The sequence below is a fragment of the Ochlerotatus camptorhynchus genome, unplaced genomic scaffold (assembly GCF_037179485.1).
Source record: "Ochlerotatus camptorhynchus isolate MF236.1 unplaced genomic scaffold, CSIRO-AGI_Acam_v1.1 ptg000314l, whole genome shotgun sequence".
In the NCBI taxonomy this organism is placed as follows: Eukaryota; Metazoa; Arthropoda; class Insecta; order Diptera; family Culicidae; genus Ochlerotatus; species Ochlerotatus camptorhynchus.
The window spans coordinates 1,027,896-1,054,206 of record NW_027040802.1 but is presented as its reverse complement, the minus strand read 5'-3'; the positions used below and the strand labels follow the sequence as shown (position 1 = coordinate 1,054,206).

At 37.5% G+C, this 26,311-nt stretch overlaps 2 protein-coding genes across 10 annotated transcripts in view; one reads left to right on the top strand and one right to left on the bottom strand.

Annotated features, from left to right (window-relative positions):
- Positions 1–26,311, bottom strand: part of mam (mastermind) — a 400,368-nt gene that overhangs the window by 143,790 nt on the left and 230,267 nt on the right. Inside the window, exon 1 of one of the 9 annotated variants that reach the window (XM_065229429.1) lies at positions 10,574–11,410. The exons of the other annotated variants lie outside the window; for them this stretch is intronic. Within the exon in view, the coding sequence (XP_065085501.1) occupies positions 10,574–10,585 (12 nt within the window). The 5' untranslated portion in view covers positions 10,586–11,410. Of the gene's footprint in view, positions 1–10,573; positions 11,411–26,311 lie in introns of those variants that run through there. 9 annotated transcript variants of the gene reach the window in all.
- LOC135707620 (ferritin light chain-like) lies at positions 9,514–10,357 on the top strand. Its single transcript, XM_065229484.1, has 2 exons — positions 9,514–9,709; positions 9,771–10,357. Exons 1-2 carry the CDS (start codon positions 9,616–9,618, stop codon positions 10,346–10,348), a joined length of 672 nt encoding a protein of 223 aa, XP_065085556.1. The 5' UTR covers positions 9,514–9,615; the 3' UTR covers positions 10,349–10,357.

Here is a 26,311-nt window from a genome sequence, read left to right as displayed (position 1 = left end):
CGAGATAAAATAAATCCCAAAAAGCTAAAATTAAAAAAAAAATTGCTTTTATTACAACAAAAAAAAATCTGTTTAAGCAAACTAATTCATTTGAGCACCCACAAGTTAACAATTCTATTGAATTCAATTGTATGAGACTACCGAGATCAGTAATGCTTTTCAGAGAGGATTAAGAAATATTGCCCTGGTTTTAAAGAAATTCCCAGGACTAAAATGAAATCCTGGTTTTCCAGGATTTTCCAGGTAGTCAAAACCTTGTCAATTTTACATATACACTAGCGACACGTAGTGACAGAATTTCGAACAATGCTAACAATCTTCCGGACGCCCTTGGTCTTCTTAACACTTTGCTGAAGACTCGAACTTTTCTATCAGGTCGGAATCATGAGGTACAATTATTTCAAAAATGCTCAATTTTACATGCATACTAGCGTCACACTAGTGATACAATTCCGAACCAAGCTGTCCACCTTCTGAACGCCCTTGAACTTTTGAACAACTTTGCTGAAGACTCGAAGTTTCTAGGTGGTCGGGGCCACGAGATAAAACAATTTAAAACATACTAAATTTTGCATTCCCACTAGTGATACGTAGTGAGAGTATTCCGAATCATACCGACCATTTTCCGGACGCCCTTGGTATTCTGAACAACTTTGCTGAAAACTCAAACTTTCTAGGTCGTTGCGATAACGAGATAAAATCAATCCAAAAATGCTTAATTTTACATGCACACTAGCACCACGTAGTGTCAGACCTCCGAACCAAACTGTCCATCTTCCTGACGCCCTTGGCCTTCTGAACAACTTTTCTGAAGACAGCATCTTTGCAGATAATCAGGATTTCGATGCTAAAGGTGATGCTAAACTTTCTTGGGTTTGATGCAATATTCAAATGAGCGTTGGAATACTTTTCAAAGTGACTGGTGGTGTACACAAATTTACATTCTTTCAGTGGCGTCGCCTTTACCTCAATCAACCTGTGCACCAACTCTCAAAACATAAGCAATTATCAAAATATTGCTTGCAATGGATAGATATCGAGTTAACTAGAAGATTAAGTGTGTTTTTCAACCGATTCGAGTATGAATATGGCATTAAATCTGTTTTTGAAAGTTGGTGCACAGGTAAAAAGTGAGGTTACGCGACGCCACTGCATTCTTTTGAGACTTGGGAAGAATTAAAAAAAAAATCTAACATAAGGAATATTCTAGGCCCTACAACAATTTCAATCAAGGACATAGACATAAACATAGTAGCATGGATTTCAGAGTTTGAATTATATGTATATTAAAGTCTGGTCCACGTAGAATCCGGACACTTTATTCATTCTATAGCAGCGCCTCTAGTGGTCGGATTTGGAATGTTTTGACAGCGATTTGTTTTGAAAATACACGTGTTTCAGTGGTGAAATTTTCATCTCGATACGCGCAGTATTAAAAAAAGTTGTACTAGGGTAAACGCTCCTATAGTTGCGGTACGTTAGAAGCGTTAGGTTCCTATAGTTGTGTATTGAGTCTCCATACACAACTATAGGAACTTCATTGCTACCGTGGGAGATGTTCTCAAGCGGTTCCGTGATCGCAAGAGTGTGCCCAGCAAATTCAAGTTTGTTTTCGCCGATAAATTCGCTCGGAACTTGGTGATCCTGGCAAGGAATTTGCACCTGTGAACTCAAAATCAAGCGTTTCAAACGGTAATTCCCCACTAACAAGCTCCCAAACTCCTGTTACACCTATGAGAGGGCGTAGAGTTCTCTGCATATATCTTAAGTAAGTGTTCAACTAACAATCCTTTCCCATCCTCAGCAGTTGCAAGAACGTGGTCAGGACAGTTCTCGATTGTTGTGGAGGGTAGCACCTCCGTTGAACAGGCCAATGTCAACTCCCAACGGGTTCTTTAGGGGTCTTGAGGTAATTGCATATTTGTAATCTGCATGTCAGATGGAACCGAAGACCAATTTTGGTGCAATGGAACTATTTTAAATAAGTGTGATCACATTAGCAAAAGTCACCATCTTAGCACCCCTCAGTGGTACTTTGTATGGGACTCGCTCAATTTGTTAGTTTTGTGTCATAAAGTGAAGTGATTAATTTGAATTAAATCTAGAATTAAAAATCGTGATGGAAGTAAATGGAATCGAAAAAAATATCGTTGTGTTCAGGCAACGAAGCCCTTTCAGATGATATATAGTGTGAGGTACATGAATACGGGACTTAATATTCACAGATTTCTTTCACTCACTAATGGCAGTGTTTATGTGTTGAATACTGATATCACGGCACATCGGATGTGGGTACGAAAGCTCGTGCTTGTTCTGAGTCATTCAGCAGTAGACTCCTGGAAATGTAAGGCCTATTTTGTGAGTCAATCGGATTTCTGTGTCGAGTGATTTCACAGTAGTAATGGCAGCTTCATATGTTTACGTGGTTCTTTGAACATTTACATATAGGGATCAATATATTTTTCAAATTAAAGAACCCAATTTCGGTCCATACCTAGTAACAGGTACGCCAAGTTGTCGTTCATTTATAGATAAATTAATTTGCAATTATTTTGCAACGAGCATTTTTATATTAAAATTGAATTCAAACTGTAATACTTACGAAGAATGAAATGCGCCTATCGATAGACTTCTAAAAAATAACGTCTCAATCGAAATGGAATTGCGTATGCAAATTAGATGTTGCAAATTTGAAAATTTCTCGAAGGCCAAAGAGGATTCCGTTTAAAAGAGACAGGACAGAGATAGCTAGAGCTGCGATCTATTGGCTAGAACAACCAAGCAGCTATAATTGCTAGACTACCGAATTTAGCAGAGGGTGACACGGGAAAATCGAATTCCTGGAATTCGACCGGGCTAACATTCCTTAGTCTGAGGATTCCAATGCCTGGTCTTTTCGTCCCAAACCAGACCAGCAAGTGGAAGTGCGCGTTTCATTTCTTTTAATTCGTTCTTTTTATAGTTGTTCAATAGTGGTTCATAATGTGTGCGTAGGCTTTTGTGCGATAGCAGAAATCCGATAAAAGGTAATCGCCGAAATAGACGTTGGCGACAATATCATCCTCCAAATTCCAGGTGTACAGCCGAACTAAGGAAAGAAACCTTTCGCACTCGATCAATCGATCGACTTCATCTACCGTGGGGGTGACCCTGACGTAGTGGTTAACATCCATACCTCTCACGCCAAAGTCACGAGTTCAAATCTCACCCCCGGACAAGTCACGAATGACCCATAAGTGTTAAAGTGACTATAATAAAAAAAAAAAAACCCGCCTTTCCCCTTAAGATGAAATTCGCTGGCTTACCCCACAGCCGCCAGAAGGGAGTTGATTCGTCACGTTTTTTTTAACTCAGTGGATTATCAGAAATTCCGGAAATTGCGGAGTCTCTCTTAGGATTATTTATTATCTGTGTCTTAGCGAGATTCTCCGATTACCTGTTATTTTATACGTTTGCTCTTTGCTTCTCCAGAAATACTCCTAGCTAGAATCCTTCTTAGAGTACTTCGGAAATTCAAAAACTGAGATTTTCGAAAAATTTTGAAAAGATTTTCCAAAATTCCAAATAAGATTTATCTCCTTAATTTCTCGTGGAATTCATCGGACTTCATTGTTATGTTCTTCATTCTAGGATTCTATTGAATTTTGATTGAGATTTTTTGGAATTTTCCTTGTGGTAATTTAGAGTTCCTATCAGACTGAGAATGCTACTTGGGATACTCTAACCGGTCCTTTCATCGATGGTAGCGGTGCAGAAACTAAGATTACCTCGACGGTGGCGTACATTGCCTATGGTGGCTTTCAAAATGTATCATTTCAAACTTTAATTTAAACCAAAATATTGTATTACTGTGTAAGTGACTTGTATGTGTACTGTATATGTGAAGTGAGTAGTGAAAGTGAATTGTAAAAGTGATACAATAGTAGTAGAATTAAAAGTAAAACCAACGTAATAAGGTTCAGTCTGTATGCTGAAGTAACTGTTACTGCTAAATATTGATTGCAAATGTTCTACCTTGTTCGTTTCATATTCCTCTTCGATCCTTGTTTGGACCCTACCCGAGGTAATCTTGCTTGGATATCGATTTGGAAAATTCCTCTTCGATCCTTCGGATTCTTATAGTAATCTACTTGGAAGTCGATGTGGAGAAACTTTGACCTGTCGCCATGGTGCCTAAACGCAAAAGAAAAGGGCAAACTCTTGATCCCCCTTCTGATTAAATGTATTTTAGCAATCAATTTGATGTGCTCACGGATGAAGAGAATGATCATCCAGGAAAAATTCCATTAAAAATTCTTGGCTTTATGCCTAGAAGGATAAGGTACCAACTATTGTGGTAACCACTTCCGATTTCCAGGCTCTTCCCACGGAACTTTTAAACTTCATTAAATTTAAGTTTTCACTGCAAATTGGTCGTAGGAGTGAATAGCGTGTTTTGACTGAAACCTAGGAAGGATTCAAACGTCTTCTCAAGTATCTTACTGAGAAGCAACACACATTATTTCAAGACCAACAATTGAAAAGGCCACAACTCCATTTTGTAAACAAACGTTATGAGGCCATTTTCTCACGAACCGAAACCTACATTCGCAAACCTAACACACAATCGGGTAGAGGAGAATTTACCCTACCTGTTCATTTTGTTGGTTTGTGTTGGCGGACTTAGGTTTGCGAGAAAATGGCCTTACAATATTTGTTTACAAAATGGAGTTGAGGCCATTTCAATTGTTGGTCTTGATTTTAACTACGACACGAAAACAGAACGTCTGTTAAAGGTTGCCTTGAAAAGTCTGCCTAGTGGTGGATCAGCCCTGGATCAGATCAAAAATGAATTGACAAAATTACTTGGATAATGAGCCAGTGCAAGTAATCAACATGAAACGGGAATTTTGATCATTTCATGGATTTCAGAGTTTGAATTATAAATACAGCAATTCCATAGCAAAACGATACAGTGGTCCTCAGAATTTCGTAAAAAAATTGGTACTTTTGTTCCTTATCACAAAATATTGAACCCACAACTGGTCACTTCACTTCGTTTTCACCGTGAAGTGACACCCGAAATAAGGGCCATTGTGAGTTTTACCGAACTTTTCCTGTAGATTGATTAGAGATCCGCTTTTTCTCAAGGGAAGATAGAACTAGGGTTCCTACCTCCATTTCCTTTCACCTACGGCCTTTTAATCCATTATTCTCCTTTCAGAAAGCGAGTAATGGCGCTATAGCCATAAACCATATGAGCTAGGACAAGAGTTAGTGCTCACGTTCCAACCACTCGAGGAAAATTGAGCATCACTTAACTTTTTTAGATTAGATGCTCTCAACGACGAATCATTTATAAATAACAATACAGCGGAACGTACGGTACGAGATGTCCACGTTTCATCCATTTATTGGATTCTGAAGCATCGTGTTTTAATCATTGATTTTAACAGGCCCGATGTTTCTGAATCATCTTGCCCCTTAAATGCTGCACATTAGGCCTGGTCGTTTTTATATATTTTGCGCATCTCTGATGAAGAAAAGTTCGCAGAGAAAATTAGCGAACTTCGAAAATTTTCTGAGAACTTCCTGAGATGATTCCTGTTAAGAGAAAATCAGCAAACTTTAGGAAAATTCTGAGAATTTTAAGAAGATCAGAACATTTCATAATTTGTCTGAGAACTTTAGAGAAGATCAACAAACTTCAGGAAAAATCTGAGAAATTTATAGAAGATCATAAAACTTCATGAATATTGTGGGAATTTTACAGAAGATTAGAAATTTTTCAGGAAAATTTTCAGAACTTTAAAGAAGATAAGAAAATGTCAGAATTTGTCTGAGAACTTTAGAGTAGACCAGGAATCTTATGAGAAAATCAGGAAACTATATGAAAATTCTGAGATCTTTACAGAAGCAAACTTCAGAGAAAATCAGCAAACTTCAGGAAAATTCTGAGAGCTTTACAAAAGATCAGGCAATCTCAGGAATATTATGACAACATCAACGAATATCACTGAACTTACGGAAAATTCTGCGAACTTATGAGAAGATCAGCAAACTCCACTAAAATTCCAAGAATTTCGGAGACGAACAGTAAATTTCACGAAAATTCTAAGAACTTCAGAGAAGATCAACAAAATATTCTGATAATTTCAGAGAAAATTCGGCGAACTTTAGAGAAAATCAGCGAACTTCTGAAATTTATTTGAGATTTTTAGAGAAGACAAATGCAAAAAATGCTTTGTTTCCACATGCGCAATGAGACCCAAGGAATCTTCAGAGAAAATCAGCAAACTTCAGAAAAATTCTGAGAACTTTAGAGAAGTTAAGCAAATTTCATGAATATTCTAAGAACTTTAGAGAAGATTAACAAACTTCAGGAAAATTCTGAGAACTTCAGAGAAAATCAGCGAAATTCAGAAATTATCTGAAAATTTTCGAGAAGATCAGGAATCTTCAGAGAAAATCAGCAAGCTTCAGGAAAATTCTGTGAAGTTAAGAGAAAATCACCGAATTTCAGGAAAATTATGAGAACTTTAGAGAAGTTCAGCAAATTTCATGAAAATTCTAATAACTTTAAAGAAGATCAACAAACTTCAGGAAAATTCTGAGAACTTCAGTGACCATTTCCATGTTAAAGGGGCCAAAAAATCTTTTTTTTTCGATTTTTATCAAGAATGACTTCTATCAAAAATTTATAACTTTTGAACTACTGAGCCGATTTCAAAGATCAAAATATCAAATGAAAGGTAAATTAAAAATACTTTTCAGGAAAAAATATGAAATCAAAAGTTTGGGATTTTGAATTGAAAACATGGATTGTATTCGTTTTTTTTATGTATAGATCATGGGACCATGTTACAGTCACAATAGATCAATGGAGACGCATGGTAGTCGAGTCGCATAGGAGTATTGAGCAAAATCCCAAAACTTGATAACTTCAAAAAATATCAATATCAAACTCAAAACTAATAAAAAACCACATCGCGGATTTTTTAAATGTTGTGTAAAAAAGCCTAAATTTTCAAGGAAAAATATAAAAAAAAACATATTGCACCCTTTATACGAACCATGAAAACCATAAAAAAAAACAAATACACTAGAGTCGCTTTTTACGCGGATGATCTGTACCGCGTAAAAAAAAACCGCGTGAATTCCGGAATCCGCGTAAAAAAACCGCGTAAATTCCGAAATCCGCCTAAAAAACCGCGTTAAAAACGTGTAAAAAACCGCGTAAAAAGCGGTGAATAACGATAAACCACGTAAATTCTGAAATCCGCGTAAATTCCAGAATCTGCGTAAAAAAACCACGTAAATTCCGAAATCCGCGTAAAAAACCGCGTGAATTCCGGAATCCGCGTTAAAAAACCGCGTAAATTCCGAAATCCGCTTAAAAAAACCGTGTAAAAAAAACCGCCTAAAAAGCGGTGAATAACGATAAACCACGTAAATTCTGAAATCCGCGTGAAAAAAACCGCGTAAATTCCGAAGTCCGTGTAAAAAAACCGTGTAAAAAAACCATGTAAAAAAACCGCGTAAAAAGCGGTGAATAACGATAAGCCGCGTAAACTCCGAAATCCGCGTAAAAAAAACCGCGTAAATTCCGGAATCTGTGTAAAAAAACCGTGTAAAAAAACCGCGTAAAAAGCGGTGAATAACGATAAACCACGTAAATTATGAAATCCGCGTAAAAAAACCGCGTGAATTCCGAAATCCGCGTAAAAAAACCGTGTAAAAAAACCGCGTAAAAAGCGGTGAATAACGATAAACCACGTAAATTCTGAAATCCACGAAAAAAAACCGGGTGAATTCCGGAATCCGCGTAAAAAAAACCGCGTAAATTCTGAAATCCGCGTAAAAAAAACCGCGTGAATTTCGGAATCCACGTAAAAAAAAACGCGTAAATTCCGAAATCCACGTAAAAAAAACCGCATAAAAAAACCGTGTAAAAAACCGCGTAAAAAGCGGTGAATAACGATAAACCGCGTAAATTCTGAAATCCGCGTAAAAAAAACCGCGTGAATTCCGGAATCCGCGCAAAAAAACCGCGTACATTCCGAAATCCACGTAAAAAAAAACCGCGTAAAAAGTGGTGAATAACGATAAACCACGTAAATTCTTAAATCCGCGTAAAAAAACCGCGTAAATTCCAGAATATGTGTAAAAAAAATCGCGTAAATTCCGAAATCCGCGTAAAAAAACCGTGTAAAAAACCGCGTAAAAAGCGGTATATAACGATAAACCGCTTAAATTCTGAAATCCGTGCAAATTCCGAAATCCGCGTAAAAAAACCGTGTAAATTCCGAAATCTGCGTAAAAAAACCGCGTAAAAAAAACCGTGTAAGAAAAACCGTGTAAAAAACCGCTTTAAAAGCGACTCCAGTGTACAACAAATGTTGTTCAATACAAAATCCATTTTTTTTTAAATAATATCATATTTTTCCTAAAAAGTATTTTTTAATTTTTTTTTTTTTTTAAAACGGTGTTTTTGACCACCCTAATGATAAAATTAAAAAAAAATATATGGGTCAAATATTTTGCGATAAGTAACAAAACTACCAATTTTTACGAAATTCTGAGAACCACTACATCGTTTTGCTATGGAATGGCTGTAGAAATACATTCACATACATGGACTAGGAATATTGGTCATAGTTCTGGAGTTCAAACTTCGAGATCCCAGACATTAAGCTTGTTTGAAAATTGTAGGACTTGATTTTTAAAAATTTAATTTAAAGTAATATACACACTCGTGGACTTTTAAGACTCTGGGACTTGAAGACAGGATTTCCAGGTTTTACAGGTAGTTACCACCCTGATAAATTATGATAAATTTGACCAGCAACGGAATGGAACCATTATCTCTGACCTGTACTTCCAAATACATTACCATTACTGAGTGCCTTCAATGTGTCGAATGAAATAATTACCTGTAATTAGATAGAAAAAGAGTGTAATTAATAAACTTGAATCATACAATTCAATCTAAGTCATACTACAAATAAAAAAACCAAGCATAAAGAATAAATAAAATAAAATCCAATGAGTCAAAGTTGTTGATTCAAATATCGTCATCCACTGCCAATCGGGTCATCCATGACAAGAAAAAAGAATCCCTCAAACAGTAGTTCCGCTCTTGCTTTTGTGGGCCGAAGTCAAGTACCTACCCTGTTGTAAATCCAATCTCTCGATGAGAATCAACATGCTCACGTCGTCGCGATGAAGTTCATACAGTAATCCCTCCATTCATGCGGTGGGGTGGTACCGCCAACCCACCGCTATTTCTCGACTGTGCTTCCACCAATTGAGCTGACTTTCTGTAGATAACTAGTTTATGGTTGACACTGATCACATGCAAAAATTCAGCGCGGTTGTTTGAAGGACAGCATAAATGGAGGAACCACTCTACCACGTTCAAATGACGACTTGATGATAAGAACCACCACCCTACTCCATCTTTCGTCTTCCCGTAGGAGGAGGCGTGGATTGCCAATTGATTTGATAAAGGCTTTGTCAGGAATTTTCGGTCCGCATTAATAAGCACTTGTCCGTTCAACCTAGTTTCTCATTTCACTGCACGAGTTAGTACGGGCTGGATAGAGTTTGAACAACGACGGCGACAGTGACAGTGAAATGGTGCTCTTTGTTGCTACGGTCACGCTAGCTGCGCTTCTAGCCACGGCTGCCAATGCTGCCCAATCGGATCAGTTCTGCATGGCGGACACCAGTGAGTATATTGTCAGGCATATCTTTCGACCACTAAGCATTCCATCGACTTCGATTTCCAGAAAAATGTACATCCCGCTTCTCCGGCTTCAAATACGTAACATCCGAAATAACCGATCTCACCACCCAGCTGCTGGATCAATCGTTCGACTTCCTGTTCCTATCGACGGCCTTCAACCAGCACCACAAGGATCGTCCCGGCTTCGAGAAGCTCTACCGCAACGTTGCCGACCAGGCCTGGGCCGACACGATGGCCCTGATGAAGTATCAAAGCAAGCGTGGCTTTCGGGCAGCGCTCAATCCGGCCTACAAGCAGACGAGCAGTGAACTGCGGTTGCTGGGCGATCCGAGGGTCGCCGAAGAGCTCAGCTCCCTCAAGATGGCCATGGAGTACGAGAAGCTGGTAGCCGAGGTGGCGCACGGCATTCACAAGAAGAGTTCCGTTGCCCACCAGCACCCGGCGCAGTACGATCCGGACGTGGCGCACTTCTTCGACGAGCAGATCGTCAAGGGACGAAGCGATTCGGTCCGGAAGTTCACCGGATACATCCATTTGTTGAACGGGATTTTGAACGACGATGCCCACACCCGGGACATGGGATTGCACCTGTTCGATCAATATCTGAAGACGGTCGAGTGAGTGGAGAACGTGCTCAGCTGATAAGAGAAATGCGTGACTAGATGATCTACCGCCGCGAAGCCAAGCACGTCCGACTTATCTTCGCAATTGAATCTTTACGGAGCGTCATATAAACCTACTGCCAATTGGAAGCGGAATTTCTTAAATTTCCAATAAAAGTCAAACTGAAAATAAATCCAAGCGGAAAAAAAGCAAGCCAATAACAATAATTAATACGATATTTACCCAAACGTTCATTAATAACGGCTCTTCGGGATTTTTCCTTCTCGTGATACGATGTATTTGGATATGGATAGTAGAACGAACGGGCTGAGTACACACCGAGTTTTATAGTTGTTATTTATAGAAGTCAAAAACAAGAAAAAAACATTGGAAAACTGTAACAAATCAACACAATATTTGGAGCATCAGCTCAGTCTCCTTCGTCGCCATCGCCGTTGTCCAGGGGAAGGGGCCTACTTGATCGAAAGTCCCCCGATGATCGCCGTCGTCATGGCGACGCAACGCAACACGCGGGCGACGCGACGGTGTGAATGTTTATTTTTATTTCCAATTTACACCCTTTTTCGTCTTCTCCGATTCTTGTTCTCTGTGTGTCTCGCGTTGATCGAAGTTTAACACTTTTTTTTTTATGTTGAAGGGAAAAATAATACCGAAACACACCGCGATCTGTTCTTTGTTTTGGATATTATATTATTGGAAAAAAAAATGAAATCTGCGCGCGACGACGGTGGATGGCAGAGTGGCGCGGCGGTGCCTGGTGGCGCCACCTTCGAACCGGCACTTGTATTTTTTTTTTGCCTCTTCGCGTGGCTGGGTTTTGTTACATGTCTTTCACTCACTTGTCGGTTTGGATTTTTGTTTTGATTTAAGCTGCCTCGCTGGGCAGCCGTGCGCGGCACACGGCACACGCGCGGGGGATGATTCACTGATTTACGGATTTTTATTTTGGGAGAATTTCCCGTTTATTGAAAACACTTTTGTTGCCTCTTCCGAGGAAGAATTGCTTCGTTTTTGGATCAATTGCGTTGTTGACTGTGGAAAAACGATTTTTCAGTTCGGATAATTTCTTTTCTTCTGTGAGTAGGTTTCATGCGATGTCTGCTTGGAGAAATTTATTAATTTGTTACTGGAATCTTAATTTTCAGAGTTAGGTATGTATCAGGGGGGCCAGTGGATTTTCATTTTCGGTTTTCTTCCCAGGTTCAAATCTTTAAAAATTCCCGGTTGTTAATATTCAACGAAAAACCAAATTGTACGCATTTTTAAAAACGCGACCAACTGTAAATTTTCGGAGGTTATTTGTGGGAAAAATTACAGAAAGAATTTTTTAAAGCTGAAAATATAAATTAAACTCTCTGAGTCACTTAATGTATTCAAAACACATCATTGATTTTTTAAGATACATTGACAGGACGTCGACTATAGACTGTTCCAGAAAGTATAAGCACACCTTATTTTAACGGTCACTTTGAATATAATGAAATATTTCAACATGTTTTTCTGCGTCCTTTTGTTTGCTCATTTCTGAATGACATAGCATCAAAAAAGTGCTCAGTTTTGTGTTTCCTGTCAAAATGCGTGGTCTGTGCACTGTGAGCGGACTCTCCTTGAGAAAATTGGCCAAGGAAGAGGATGTAAGCGTCGGAGCGGTACGAACTGCGATTAAAAAATATAGAGAACAGTGTACGTTTGAAGATGCGCTGAAGAGTGGCTGGAAATCCGGTCCTGTAAGTCCGGATATCGATAAAAAGATCAGGGATGCCTACAAACGAAAACCAGCGACTTCCGTCGAGTAACGTCATGCGTGCCAAAGAAAGACTTGGGCTAAAAACATACCGGAAGCAGAAAAAAACCCAAAAGGAACCCAAAACAGGCCGCGTCCGTGAAACCACGGGCCCGCAAACTCTACGATTCGTTATGGTGTCGAAATTCTGGGTGTATAATAATGGACGACGAAACGTACGTGAAACTAGATTACAAAACGCTTCCCGGACCACAATTCTATACTGTAAGCGAAGGCAAGGACATCCCCGAAACGGAGAAGGCAATTTTTACCGAAAAATTCGGTAAGAAGGTTATGGTTTGGCAGGCAATATGCGAGTGTGGTAAAACATCTAGTCCGTACATCACAACGGAGACGATGAACACTCAGAAATACGTTACGGAATGTCTCCAGAAGCGATTGTTTGTTTTTTTTTTGTTTAATAATTTATTTGATAAGGCTCAACCGAATTAACTTTACAGAGCCGAGGATTCTTGATCACTATACAATACTTCTTAAAACTATAGTCAAAAGGTACAACACAATAAACACTTTATCTTCCGCTATCCAAAAAGCCTCCTCCATCAGAACAGGAGCCGCTTCCAGTAGTTTCATTGTATGGCAAATTGTTGTACGCCAACGAGGGTCAGAGCGCGTCCATTGCAGCAATGGACGCAAAATGTGGTCAGCACTCACACACTCATCACGAAACGGTTGCTTTCCAAAGTCGACGACGCATCGACCGAAAGAACTGCTGATGAAGAACAATGAGGAGGACCACACAATGGTTGCTGCCGAGGAAACAGACGATCGCGTAGCACACATCGAGAGTAGCCTGCTTTTGTCGACAGCCGAGTGAACACTAGAAGAAGAAGCGATTGTTGCCCATGATCAGGCAGCACGAAGGTCAAGTAGTCACAAAAATGATTTCATTGCACATCGTTTTCTTAGAAAGAGAAAGCATAGTTTGCTATCTCTTTTTAATCTTCACCGATCGCAGACGCGAAGAGACTGCTGCAAGCCGTTATGGAAGTTTCGGTTGCATTCGGGAGTAAAGCAAAAATCATTAAACTCAATCTCACCACAGTTTGGTGAGATTTGCAGTTGGTGAGTTTTGTTAGCTTGATATTCCGAGTTGCGGTATCACAGCTTGCAAAAACAACCGCAGTAGTTAGCTTGTTGATTTTTGTCTACGAAAATCAAGCGTGATCTTGGGCGATGGGGAGATTTGATTTTTTGATACTTTCCCAACACTGTTTGTAACCTTTGAATTAAAAAAAAAAGAATAACATTGTATCATCTTTAGTTATTTATGTATAGTAAAAATTCTGAGTAATTAGTGAACATAATAAAAATTCTATTGAATAATACCGGCCTAGATTTGATAAAACATAGTTAAAAAAAATAATGCATTTTCATTTGAAATGCAAATTTTCTTGAAAATTAACCAGAGACTTATTTTGCTGTCCTAAATGTTGTAGTTAATTTGGCTCTAGTTTTCTCAATGTTTTACCGATTCAAACCAAACACCCTGCACATAATCGAGAAATTATGATGAATTATGAAATTTCATAAGTCACGCTTGTTGGTCACGTTGCGGTTGTGTATTTACACGGATATTCTTTGGGTTCTACCCAATGGTGAGACATTTTCATGATTTTTTTTTCTAATATGAACCTAGCACTTTTCGTTGTCAAATCATAACCGAATCCTATATATTAGACCTGTTCATTTTAAACGAAATGTTCGGAATGTAACGGGTCAACCGTGATTACTGTTCGTCATGTTAATTTGAACTTCTGTGCAAATTTTCAGCAAAATCGGTGATGATTTAGAGGTGCTTCAAGTTAATTTTATGTTTTTAAGGTAATTTACGGCTTACAATATTTGTATCTCGAGACTGAAACAACGAAAGCTGCTGTAACAACTTTCATAGCAAAGTTTAATGTGTCATGTATCAACTTTGTAACCAAAGGTTGACTATTCGAAGTGAAAAAATAAAACAGCAAAAGGGTTTATCTTCCATTTAATTCCACTTAATTAATTTTGGTATCCATGACAGATACGTATTTCGACTACAATGTGCAGTCTTCATCAGTGTCATTCCCACTAAAGAACTTATCAAAATCTAACCCCCTTAAGTACTCATCCCCTAGGTAAAAAAGTCAAGATCATAGGTATAAAAATGAAACTACAATGTGTTGAATCGGAACCTACCTAACTAATAAAAACCAAAGATTTAAGTAAGCTAAAGGAGAAAAATGTGTAGTGGGAATGACACTGATGAAGACTGCACATTGTAGTCGAAATACGTATCTGTCATGGATACCAAAATTAATTAAGTGGAATTAAATGGAAGATAAACCCTTTTGCTGTTTTATTTAGCATTCCGCTAACAACCCAATTTCATTACTTCATTATTCGAAGTGATTTTATTGAATTTTCACTTAGTTTCATGCTCGAAGATATCTTAAAAAGTGAAGAATTTTAAAGTATTTGTTCTACAAATTTTCCACCCATATGTATGTATGTAAGGTAGCCACCATCCCTTCGAAGATCTTGTCTTGTATGCAGCTCCACTTAATAGCAAGATCAATTTGGGCTACCGATCTGAATTCACAACATCGCTGTATGAAGGGCCAAAAACGGTGGGGTGGACCCGTAAGCAGAGACACTTACGCGAAATCCACGGGAATTCAAGAATCTCCTTCCAACGATACGATCCAACAAATCGAATAACGCAATTCGCAATACTTATTAAGCTTCCTACAGGATGGTTTGTTAAGAAGGGCGCGTCAATCTCCATGAAACTGTTGGAGTAGAATTCACACCATCACAATCGAATCGGTAGGATAAAGAAAATGATAGTGTTTATTCCCTCCTAGACTCCGGTTGTCATACCACTCCAATCGTCCAGTTCCATGTCAAATGTTACCCTGATGCTCCCTCCCAACCCAGTATTTATTTATATATATAGTAAACATATGTAATGGAGAAATGAAATATATCAGAACATTAAAATACGTAATAATGAAAATACATTTATATGGATAAAAAAAAAACTGGTATTCCGCAATGAAAATAATAATTATTTTACATACAATATGATGCTGCTCTATGTCTCCTCAGCTCCCAATAAGGAAGATGTAACCCTGAAATTTCCAGGTTATATTATGCAAATAAATATTTTTAGCTAGAATGATACTTGATATGTTTGTGTTGTGTTATGTTGTGGGAGAGCTTGGGATTAAACCCATGATGTTCTGCTCATTAAGCAAAACCGATCCCTCTAAGGTTATCGAGCATCTCAAAACCAAAACACTAGATGGCAAAACATGATTAAGCCCTCACCTGGTATGTAATGAACAACAGAAATACGCGATAATTCATATATTTTCAGCATATGATGCAATATCACAACTGTTGATAAAAGGAACGGATCCCATCTTATTTAAGACCTGGATGACCTGAAATGTGTGTAACCGGGTTAATACTTATTTAAATGTAATGTAATATTGAAAATGCGTTATAATGCCAAGTAACAAGATACAATAAACACAAGATTTTTACAAAACAGATAATGAACGATTCAGATTTCTTTTCAAGCTGACACTATGCTTCTCTGGAGCCGCTCATAATAGCTAACATTAAGAATTAAGTATAATAAAATATAATTTACAATAATATTAAATGATGTAAAGTCAATAGTGAAAGATATATAGTACTATAAACACTATACAAATAGGATAACCAATAGCTAGCTTAGCTTAGATTGACTGCACTCCGTGATTGATCAGAATCAGTGAAATTGTACAATGAATCAACTGAATGGGGCTGGGAGTGACCGTCCATTCTCATTGTACAAGTTTCAGTGGCTCTATATGTTGTAGATCAATAACGGCACCGGCCACTTCCTAGCAATCAGGTGGGAGTAGGGAAGGAATATTAGAGTGACCTTTGTTGTTTGTGGGCCGTGTTTACCTCTGCACCCCAACAAAAGACACAGAAAAGGAGATTTTGTTAGTAAGTTGGGTTCGTTGGATCAGGATTCACCTTGATAAGTGATGCGACCATGGTTTTAAATGAATCAGTGTTATCATGCATTATACTTGGATTTGCCCGAAGCCAAAACCACATGGTGTATCATTGGGCCTTATTACGGTGATAAGCAAGTGATACTCAGAATAAGAGCCGTGATTACCGTACAAATCAAATGGGAATCACTTCACCGTGATGTGACATCCGTAATAAGCCCCATTATAATATAAATCTGAAGACGTTCCATCATCGAAATGCTGAAAATAAACTAAGAGCATGAGCATGAACAAAATTGATCGCCCGCGACTGCCAACACCAAAGAGCTGAAAACCAATTCAAACAAATCAAATCAACAGACAAAACCAGGGTGAAAGCTGTAAGAGTGAATCATTACAGTATAAATCTAGTGATGTTCAGTCATCAAAGAGCTGGAAGAAAACTCAAATAATTTAAATTAATAGATCCAGTCTGAATGAAGGCTGCAAAAAGAGAATAATTATACAGCAATGACCCCATTTTGTCAGCTAGCAAAGTATGTGTACCTTAAACATTCATCTTGAAGGAGGAAGGTATGAAATTAAAATTATGTGGAATTATTGAAAAATAACAGTCTGATGCGCGGAGAGATTGACAGGATCGGGTCATAACTGTAATGTGAATATTAGGAAGATTTATCGTCATCAAACTATTCTTGAATTGACCTGGAAGAATGCTTGTGAATAATTGTTATACAGATAAATTAAATTGATAAACTAAATGGTTCAAACAACAACTCCAGCTGAAAATAGGGAATCTTTACAATGTGGATCCCCGACGGTCTTCTACTCAGTAAGCAAAAGCGGCAGTCACCAGGCTAGTCGAGGTGCTCAATTTAAATATTGAAACCTTATTTTGTGAAGTTCTTAAGAATACCAATTGAAACACAATATAAACAAATAAAAGTTAAGAGTCTCATCCGAATCAAATGATTCCAAACGATACGCATTCATAGAAATTAAGTTTAAATAGACAAAAGTAGAAAAATGGAACAATCTCACCAAATCAGTCCAACTGAATCCCTTGCAATCAGCTATGTCACGCTTGGTGTAGTAGCTCCGATCATAGACCCGCCCTACGGGGATCAATCCTCTGGTCGAATGTAGTCGATTGCTCCATGACGCGAACACGAAGCGACCGCTCACAAAATCATACAACGCGTAAACAAACTGAAATCAAAAACTATCACACGCGACGCCGCAAATTTCTGTACCGGGAGCACAAGCGAAGAAAAAAACAAACAACGCAGATAGCGACATTTCTTCTGATGCCTGCAAACATGATGCATCACGTTTTCTTTTTCGATTCCAAAACTTCTCGGAAAGCGAGAAAACCACCAATCACACACGTATAACCGGCCGGGAGGCAGAGTGCCAGCGCTAATCTGGCAAAATCAGCGAACGCACGCACAAAACAGAAATAAACTTATACACAACCGTATCCGAACAGGTTCGAAGCTGAACTGTTCTACAAATTTTCCACCCATATGATATAAAAATGTGTAGTGTACGGCATAATGTTCCTCATATTGTTCTAAAAGTTTCGTTCCAACATAGTTTTCGTGTATATTTCATAGATTGAGAGATAAAAATCAGAAAAGAGGCCGTTTAGCTAAAATTCACAAGACAACAGAACCAATAAAAGTCAATTAGATTGACAGAACATAATTGCATTGCTTTTCAATGACGACCGATGACTGTTTCATTGATAGGTATATGATTTTTTCATAAATATGAATCCTCAGTAGACGTGTTTTTTATCAAAGGCTAGTGTCACTCGAACCATAACAGCAATTTATAAAATAACGAACATTTTGAATGGCTCGAGTGACACTTGCCTTTGATAAAAAACACGTCTACTGAGGATTCATATTTATGAAAAAATCATATATCAATGAAACAGTCATCGGTCGTCATTGAAAAGCAATGCAACTATGTTCTGTCAATCTAATTGACTTTTATTGGTTCTGTTGTCTTGTGAATTTTAGCTAAAACGGCCTCTTTTCTGATTTTTATCTCTCAATCTATGAAATATACACGAAAACTATGTTGGAACGAAACTTCTAGAACAATATGAGGAACATTATGCCGTACATTACACATTTTTATATCATATGGGTGGAAAATTCGTAGAACAAATACTTTAAAATTCTTCACGTTTTAAGATATCTTCGAGCATGAAACTAAGTCAAACTTCAATAAAATCACTTCGAATAGTCAACCTTTGGTTACAAAGTTGATACATAACACATTAAACTTTGCTATGAAAGTTGTTACAGCAGCTTTCGTTGTTTCAGTCTCGAGATACTAATATTGTAAGCCGTAAATTACCTTAAAAATATAAAATTAACTTGAAGCACCTCTAAATCATCACCGATTTTGCTGAAAATTTGCACAGAAGTTCAAATTAACATGACGAACAGTAATCACGGTTGACCCGTTACATTCCGAACATTTCGTTTAAAATGAACAGGTCTAGTATACTTATTACCATGTATACCGGAAATTATAGGTTTTCCAAATCTTCCAGGACATCAGTTGATTTGTTCTACTAGATCAACCAAGACTGCAATAATGTCTGTAGTATTGGAAAATGTCCTATCAGATTCAAATTGTCTATGTGGATCATTTCATGATATATTTCTGAGAAATCCAGCTGTTCAAGGTTCTTCAAATCGTCCTGGAGTTCAGATAATTTGATCTACTAGATCAACCGAGATTGGGACAATGTCTTTAGTATCGAAATATTTTCAGACAGATGCACAGTGTCTATGTAGATCATGCATGAGCTATTGCCATGCATACCAGATGTTTTATGTTCTGCAAATCGTTCTGGAGTTCAGATGATTTATTCTACTAGATCAACCATGACTGGAATAAAGTCTGTAGTATCGAAATATGTCCAAACAGATTCATAGTGTCTATGTGCATAATGTATGATTTATTTCCACGTATACCAGATGATCTAGGTTCTCCAAATCGTCCTGCAGTTCAGATGATTTGTTTTACTAGATCAACAAACACTGGGATAATATCTGTAGTATCGAAATATCGATTTAGATATCCTAGAACATTTGGCATACACGGAAATAGGTTGGCATGATCCACATAGACACTGCAAATTTGTTTGGGCATATTTCGATACTACAGATATTGAATTAGTTGGGTGATCTAGAAGAAAAATAATCTGATCCACAGAATGATTTCAGAACCTATAACATCTTGTATACGTAGCAATAGGTCGGGCACGATCCACATAGACACTTTGAATCTGTTTGGACATATTTCGATACTACAGACATTATTGCAGTCTTGGATGATATAATTGAACAAATCAACTGAAGTCCAGGACGATTGGGAGAACCTAGAATATCAGGCAATACATGGCAATTACTCGCATGTATACGATTCGTTTATGATTTGACAACGAAAAATGATACGTTCACATTGGAAATAAAAAAAACATGAAAATGTCTCACATTGGACAGACCCCAGGGAATTTCCGTGTAAATCCGGTGTGACTTATGGAATTGAGATCATTTCTCGATTATTTTCAGGGTGTTTGGTTTGAACCGGTAAAAGATTGAGAGCCAAATGAACAACAAAATTGATGACAGCAAAATAATCCGGGACGGAAAGGTTACATTGAATTCCACATTTTTTGTGACAGCACATCAGACTGAAAGTTCAAATCCGCGACAAATCCGTGAAAATTGCGATATCCGCGAAATTCGCGAAATCCGCGCCTGTTGTAACAGCCCTGCAATTCCGAAAATATCGATATTGAAGGGTATTTGACAGTGTGTCCTATTTTTTCTGAAATTGGATGCCATCAGCTTGGATTTCAAAATGACGTTGGACAATGATATCCGGTCTGTCATCTGTCACGTCACCCTTATTCTGAAAATACCTATATTTATAAGGTTATTTGACAGTATTTTGCAATTTTTCTGAAATCGGAAGCCGCCATCTTTGATTTCAAGATGGTGCTGGACATCGATTTTTGGTCTCTAGACGTCATTCCGATTCCGAACGTATCTATATTGAAGGGTATTTGGCATTATTTCCCACTTTTTCTGAAACCGGCAGCCGCATCTAGGATTTCAAGATGGCGCTTGACATCGATTTACGGGTTTTAGACGTCATTCCGATTACAGAAATACCCATATCAGGGCTGGTAGTGGGTATGTGATGTAAAAGTGGTGACTTTAGTGACTAAAATTACGTAAATAGTGACCAAATAGTGACTTTTAAACAATAATAAAGTGACCAATAGTGACATTTATTGATCGGAAAAATACGATTTCAATCATCCGTTATTCCGGTATTTGACATGTTTTTGAAAAATAAAACAAATGATTTAAGGATCACATAAATTTGTTATTGAAACATAAGTATGAATTGAATGAGCAAGAGCACGTTCCAATTCTAACCTTCATTGCCTCACTCTGCAGATCACGAATTTGTTATTAGATCGCAAAATAGAGGCACAGAGAAAAATGTCCAAAGTACCGATTTTAGACATCATTTTTGAAGATATAGGGTATAGGGGAAAAGGATGTAATGTCGGCCTAAATGTCCCTAATTTGGGCCCAACTAAATTTTCAATAGCGACCAAAAATATCCATTACAGTACCATCAAAATTAAGCGTTCATCAAGATAAAATTGATAAATAGCAGATTTTTAGCGATGGGTCCAATCTTAGATCCATAGGCCCACATTAGAGCCATTTCCCCTATATGAAGTGATGCATTTAGCAACATGAAGAACTGCAGTCTAGGATTAAATCTACATAGATCTAAGTTAGCCATGAGTATATTAATAAAAGATCCTTATCTTCTTTGTAGTCGCTATAACGAACTGGTTGTCTTTTTACTTTGCTCCATTCTTCCCAAGAATAGAATCTTCTGTAACACCTTTTCTAGATCGCAGTTTAAGAAAAAATCTCATTATTATGGCATGAGGAAAATTTTCCCAGATGGAATGATCGCGGACATAAAACAAAATTGAATGCGTCGAGGACTTAAAATCTCGATCGTGAAAAATTAGAGATTTAGGAATACATTTTAGAGCTTTTAATTTTTTTTTTTTCTAAGACCTGGACTTGGAATTTTGGTTTTTGTATTACTGGAATATTAGTATGGAAAAAATGCAATACAATTTGAAGGACTTAAAAAGGAACTCAAAGATCTGTGACATATTTTTTTTCTCGATGGTTGGACGGATACCAAAGCTACCGGGGTTAAAAGATATTCAAATTTCTGGCCTTTGAACAAATGTTGAGAGCTTGAAAATTTTCCTAGATCATTTTTTGACATTATACATTGAACCAAAGAGAAAGGTTATGTTTGCCTGAAAATTCAGGTTACCTTTTCAAAATCGGAATTCAATGACATGGTAATGAATTCCACTGGATTCACTGGTCAAGTCCACATGTCATTCTAGTGAAGGCAGCGTTTTTTTTTATAAATCGGTATTTAAGGCAAAGTTTTTTTTTATAAATCGGTATTTATCGGTATTTACTATTTTAATTTATTTTATATTTTAGCTGTTATTGAAAGCGAAAATTTCAACTTTTGGACTAAGATCGGAAAAATTCTGAGAGAAAAACTCCTGGGAATGCTCGAATTAGCTTCTGAAGGAATATCTAAATAAAGAAGAAAGAAGCTCTTGGGGAAGAAATTTGAGGAAAATTCTAAGAAAAGTTGGAGAAACATCCGGAAACTACCGAGACAAGAATTGAGAAACTTCTAGTGAATATTCAAAGAAATCTTCAAAAAAAAAAATCGGAAGTCAGAAAAGTTTCGGAAAATGGAAGTTAATTCTAGAAGTAGTCAGTTCTAGGGGAAGCCAGAAGAAGCTCGGAAAAAAACCTTCCAATAACAGTCGAAAACCTATGGCTTATGGACACACTTCCAGAAGAAGACGGAAGAAACTTCCTGAAGACGCTGGCAGACAGGTAGATTGCAAGAAACTTCTGGAGAAATTCGGAAGCCAGAGCGCATACGGAATAATAGTCGAAAGAAACAAGGACATAATTCCGGAAGAAAGAGATTTCTGGGGGATGTTCTAATGATCCAGAAAATTTTCCTGTTATTCATAAAACATCCCTGAAGACCCCGCACTGCCCCTGAAGTTTTCGGAACATTTCTGAAATGCACTTAGGAATATTCCATAATTCCACAGAATTCCTTAAAAGTTCTTGTAATGTTCTTGAAGTTAATGAGGCTATTTTAGAGTTCTCTGATCATCCTCCAAGTACTCGGAACTCCCCTGATTATAATAAGACTACTTCAATATCTATAATAATCTTTGAAGGTATCTAGACTTTCTTGAAGATTAAGAAAATTCTTAGGTGCTCTCACAATTTTTTTGAATTTGTATCATTAGCATTGAAGATCTCTGATCTACCCAATTTAAAAAAAAATAGTTCTTGGCACTGCCATTAAAAAGCACGGAATTTCCCATAAAATGTTCTTAAAATTTTTCTAATTTTCATGCAACTTCCCTTACGTTTCCTAAATTTGTGGAATATTGTCTTAGATTCTCGGAAATCCTTTAAAATATATGCATTTTCTTGAAATTAATTGATCTATCCTGATGTTCACGGACCTTCCCTAAAGTTCTCTCAATTCTCTGCAACAAATGAAACTTTCCTGAAAACCTTTCCACTGATTTATAAATTAAAAATAAAATTGCAGAATATGAGTGAATTTCAATTTTTCTAGAATGCAATCATTGAATGACTCAAATAAATCGAAATATATATTTATAGTCTAACACCAATTCACTTTATCATTACTACAAATTCAAGTAACATCTACTTGGTAATTCCCGTAACTTTTAAGTGACGCCAATTTGAAGATTATCGGAAAGTTCGTCTCTCATGTAATATTCACCAGAAAAGTATTTCATTTTGATTTTCATTTTGCAGCGTTTGGTGGGGCAATGGGAGCGCAAGTCAATCCAAAGCCGAGGATAAAGGACGGGTAATGGCTGAATAGTCTATGCGGACCACTTGAACGCCATGGGAAAAGGAAGGGATTGAAGAGGCCGGTTATTGGGGGGTTTTGAGGAAATGACACATAGTGATGCTAAATGTAAAGAAACCGAAAATCCATCTCCCACTGATTCATCCTTTCACATATATAGCAAATTGATATTTTAAAGCAATAATCAAAATAAACAGACAATACATGAAAAGGCTAGTTGCCAGTTGCTTTAAAGGCTAGTTGCCTTCCTAAGCGGACCCTCCGCATCCTTGCTCTTCTATTAATCCACTTAATGCTACTAGGCTGCCTAAATTTTCTTATTCAAGTTCGTTTGATGATTATGATATCTCATTAAATAGTCTAATTTAATAAATAATTTAAATCTCTAATTTACCTGATCAATCATAACTCATGCTTTATTAAGTACCTAAACTGCTATGTAATCTAAAATTTAACGTGTTTCAAGTAATTTTGATTTTGATCTATATTTATTATATCTTAGATCGACCCAGGTGACACCTTCAAGTGACTAAAATGCTTCACTTTGAAGTTAGTTTCCTAGCTGATTTCAAAATTATACAGGGTATAAGCTCCAACTACACTCACACGTTTCCACTATGTCGTCGAACAAAATTACGTATGGATATGTCACAATAGAAGCACGCCACAGTGGAAATCCCGAGCCATAGTTCAAACACTTATCCCAAATTAAAATGAAGCACATATAAGATTAGTTACAATACCATGTACAAAAATGGTGTTTAACATTGTTCCCTGAGTAATACTTCAATGAAAACAACAATGAAAGCTTGTCACGCAAGTAGAAGGAGCACTGTTGGGCACTTTCTGAAATATTTCAATAGTATAATTCCCTTGCAAACCCAAATAAATCGATCTGCGTAAAAATAAATAAAATAAGAGTGATTTGCGGCAAAACCCGCCAGTATCGCACCCAACGCACAAAGGAGTATTAAGTGTGTGACTATCACTTCAGGCTAGAACTTTGGTTCTCTTATGCAATGGTTCATCAGAGAGGGGAAGGTCAGTAATTCTCATCGCATGCTCATGACGCTATTCTGTCACGGCATGAGCCAACGATGCCGGACCTAAACCAACCGTCTCCAACGCTCCACTATGAAGCATAAGATTAGGCCCGCCCACCAACGTCCAGGTTAAAAAACTAGCCAAGGGGAGGGCAAATTATTTACTCTCAACATTGGTCGTAAAAAAGTAACTTTAGTGACTAAATTTTAAGGAATAGTGAAAAAAATTACTTTTTCGTGACTGACTTTAAAATGGTGACCAAATCACTAAAAAGTGACCTGCTACCAGCTGTGGCATAAGGATTTTTTTGGCTGTATGAGCTGATCTGCAGCCAAAATTGTTAGTTGGGTAGTGCTTTCTGGATATTTTTTCATCAAATACCACATGGACCTCTAACCCATAAAGAGTGGTCCAGTCCAATCTCAAATTGAATAAAGCGTTCGACACATTTTATAGGATGCAAAAAGGCAGAAATCACGTGTTGCCAAAAACGGGAGGGCACCGCATTTTTCAAAATTCACAAATTGTTATCGTGGTAAGCGCCAGGCCGATTAACTTCATGATATGAGAAGACGTCCTTTGCATGGCGATTTTCTCATCCTGAGAAGCAGTGTTGAATATATTCACCAAAACTCCCTATGACTTTTCCCTTGTTTAACTTCGTGAAATATCGTGAAGTTTTTCAATCAACGCTAGGGGCAAAAATATACATCTTGCATATGAAACACTTTTTTTCCGGATAATACGCTTAACAAACGCTAATTCACGGTCAGATTCCTAGGGTGGGAAATCGTAAAAACAACGCTTTCACCTCCAAAATTCAGTAGCTTAATGTCATCACAATTACAATACTAAAACTTCACAGAGAAGATAATTTTCCAAGCTAACCAGATTTACAATGAAGAACTAGAATACTGAATAAAGCCACTCTACGCTGTCGAGGCAATGTTGGTCTACGTTTCTTGAAACATTATTCAATCACAAAAGTGCTATTCTAAGGCCATTATGGGCTGTTCATTAAGTACGTAGACAGCTTTTTTAGGGATTATTGACCCCCTCTCCCACTGCGTAGACAATTGTCCATACAAAAACTTTAAAATGGGCCGTGGTTGATTACCAACCCCCCCCCCCCCCCAACAGTCTACGTAGTTTATGAACAGCCTCTTATCGTAAATACTCATTTAATTTATTCTCTGAACTAGTCAGGCTGTTAAGAACACAATAAGGAACAAAAACTACAAGTGATCAGAGGAAAAAAAACGCAATTAGGCGTAACATCTATTAAGAGACGCACATACCCATTTGTAAGTTATAGGGGAAATGGCTCTAATGTTGGCCTATGGATCTAAGATTGTGCCCATCGCTAAAAATCTGCTATTTATCAATTTTATCTAGATGAACGCGTTACTGGGACGTTATTAATGGATATTTTTAGTTGCTATTGAAAATTTAGTCGATTGCTGAATTTATGTATGGGCCCAAATTAGGGACACTTAGGCCGGCATTACATTCATTTCCCCCATTTTACAACAAATAACGACGTCTAGTGTCTACGGGAATAGATTGTTTTATCAACCCTCAGGATCTCAGTTTAACTCAGGGATGTGTCAACATCCAGAAGAAGCTGAATTTATATAAGGCGCAAAATCATTAAAATACCCCTTTATTTTAGTAATTTCTGCTCAACTTGCAAAAATGCCACATCAAGCATTGAGCAGCCAAAAGTTCGCAACTCTATTTAAAATTTTAAACCATCCTCAAACTACACCGAGTAATTAAGCTGTTTGAAACTAGCAAAGTGTGTCATACTTCTGTGATTAAGAAATATTTCCCTGAACGATTTCGAAATCTCCTGAGATTCCTTGATTCCTTGATGAATTCCCTGATATTCCAGGTAGTCGACACCCTGTTTGAAAAATTAATTTCTATTACTTTTTTTATGCTCCATACATCCCTAGGATTTATTGTGTAACAGATATTAAGATGGCTGGGGGACAGCAATCTCTGTGAATGTGGACAAGGTTACCAGGAAGCAAATCACATTATTTGGTCATGTGCTGAGCATCGTGGAGTCAGATCTGAGCTATA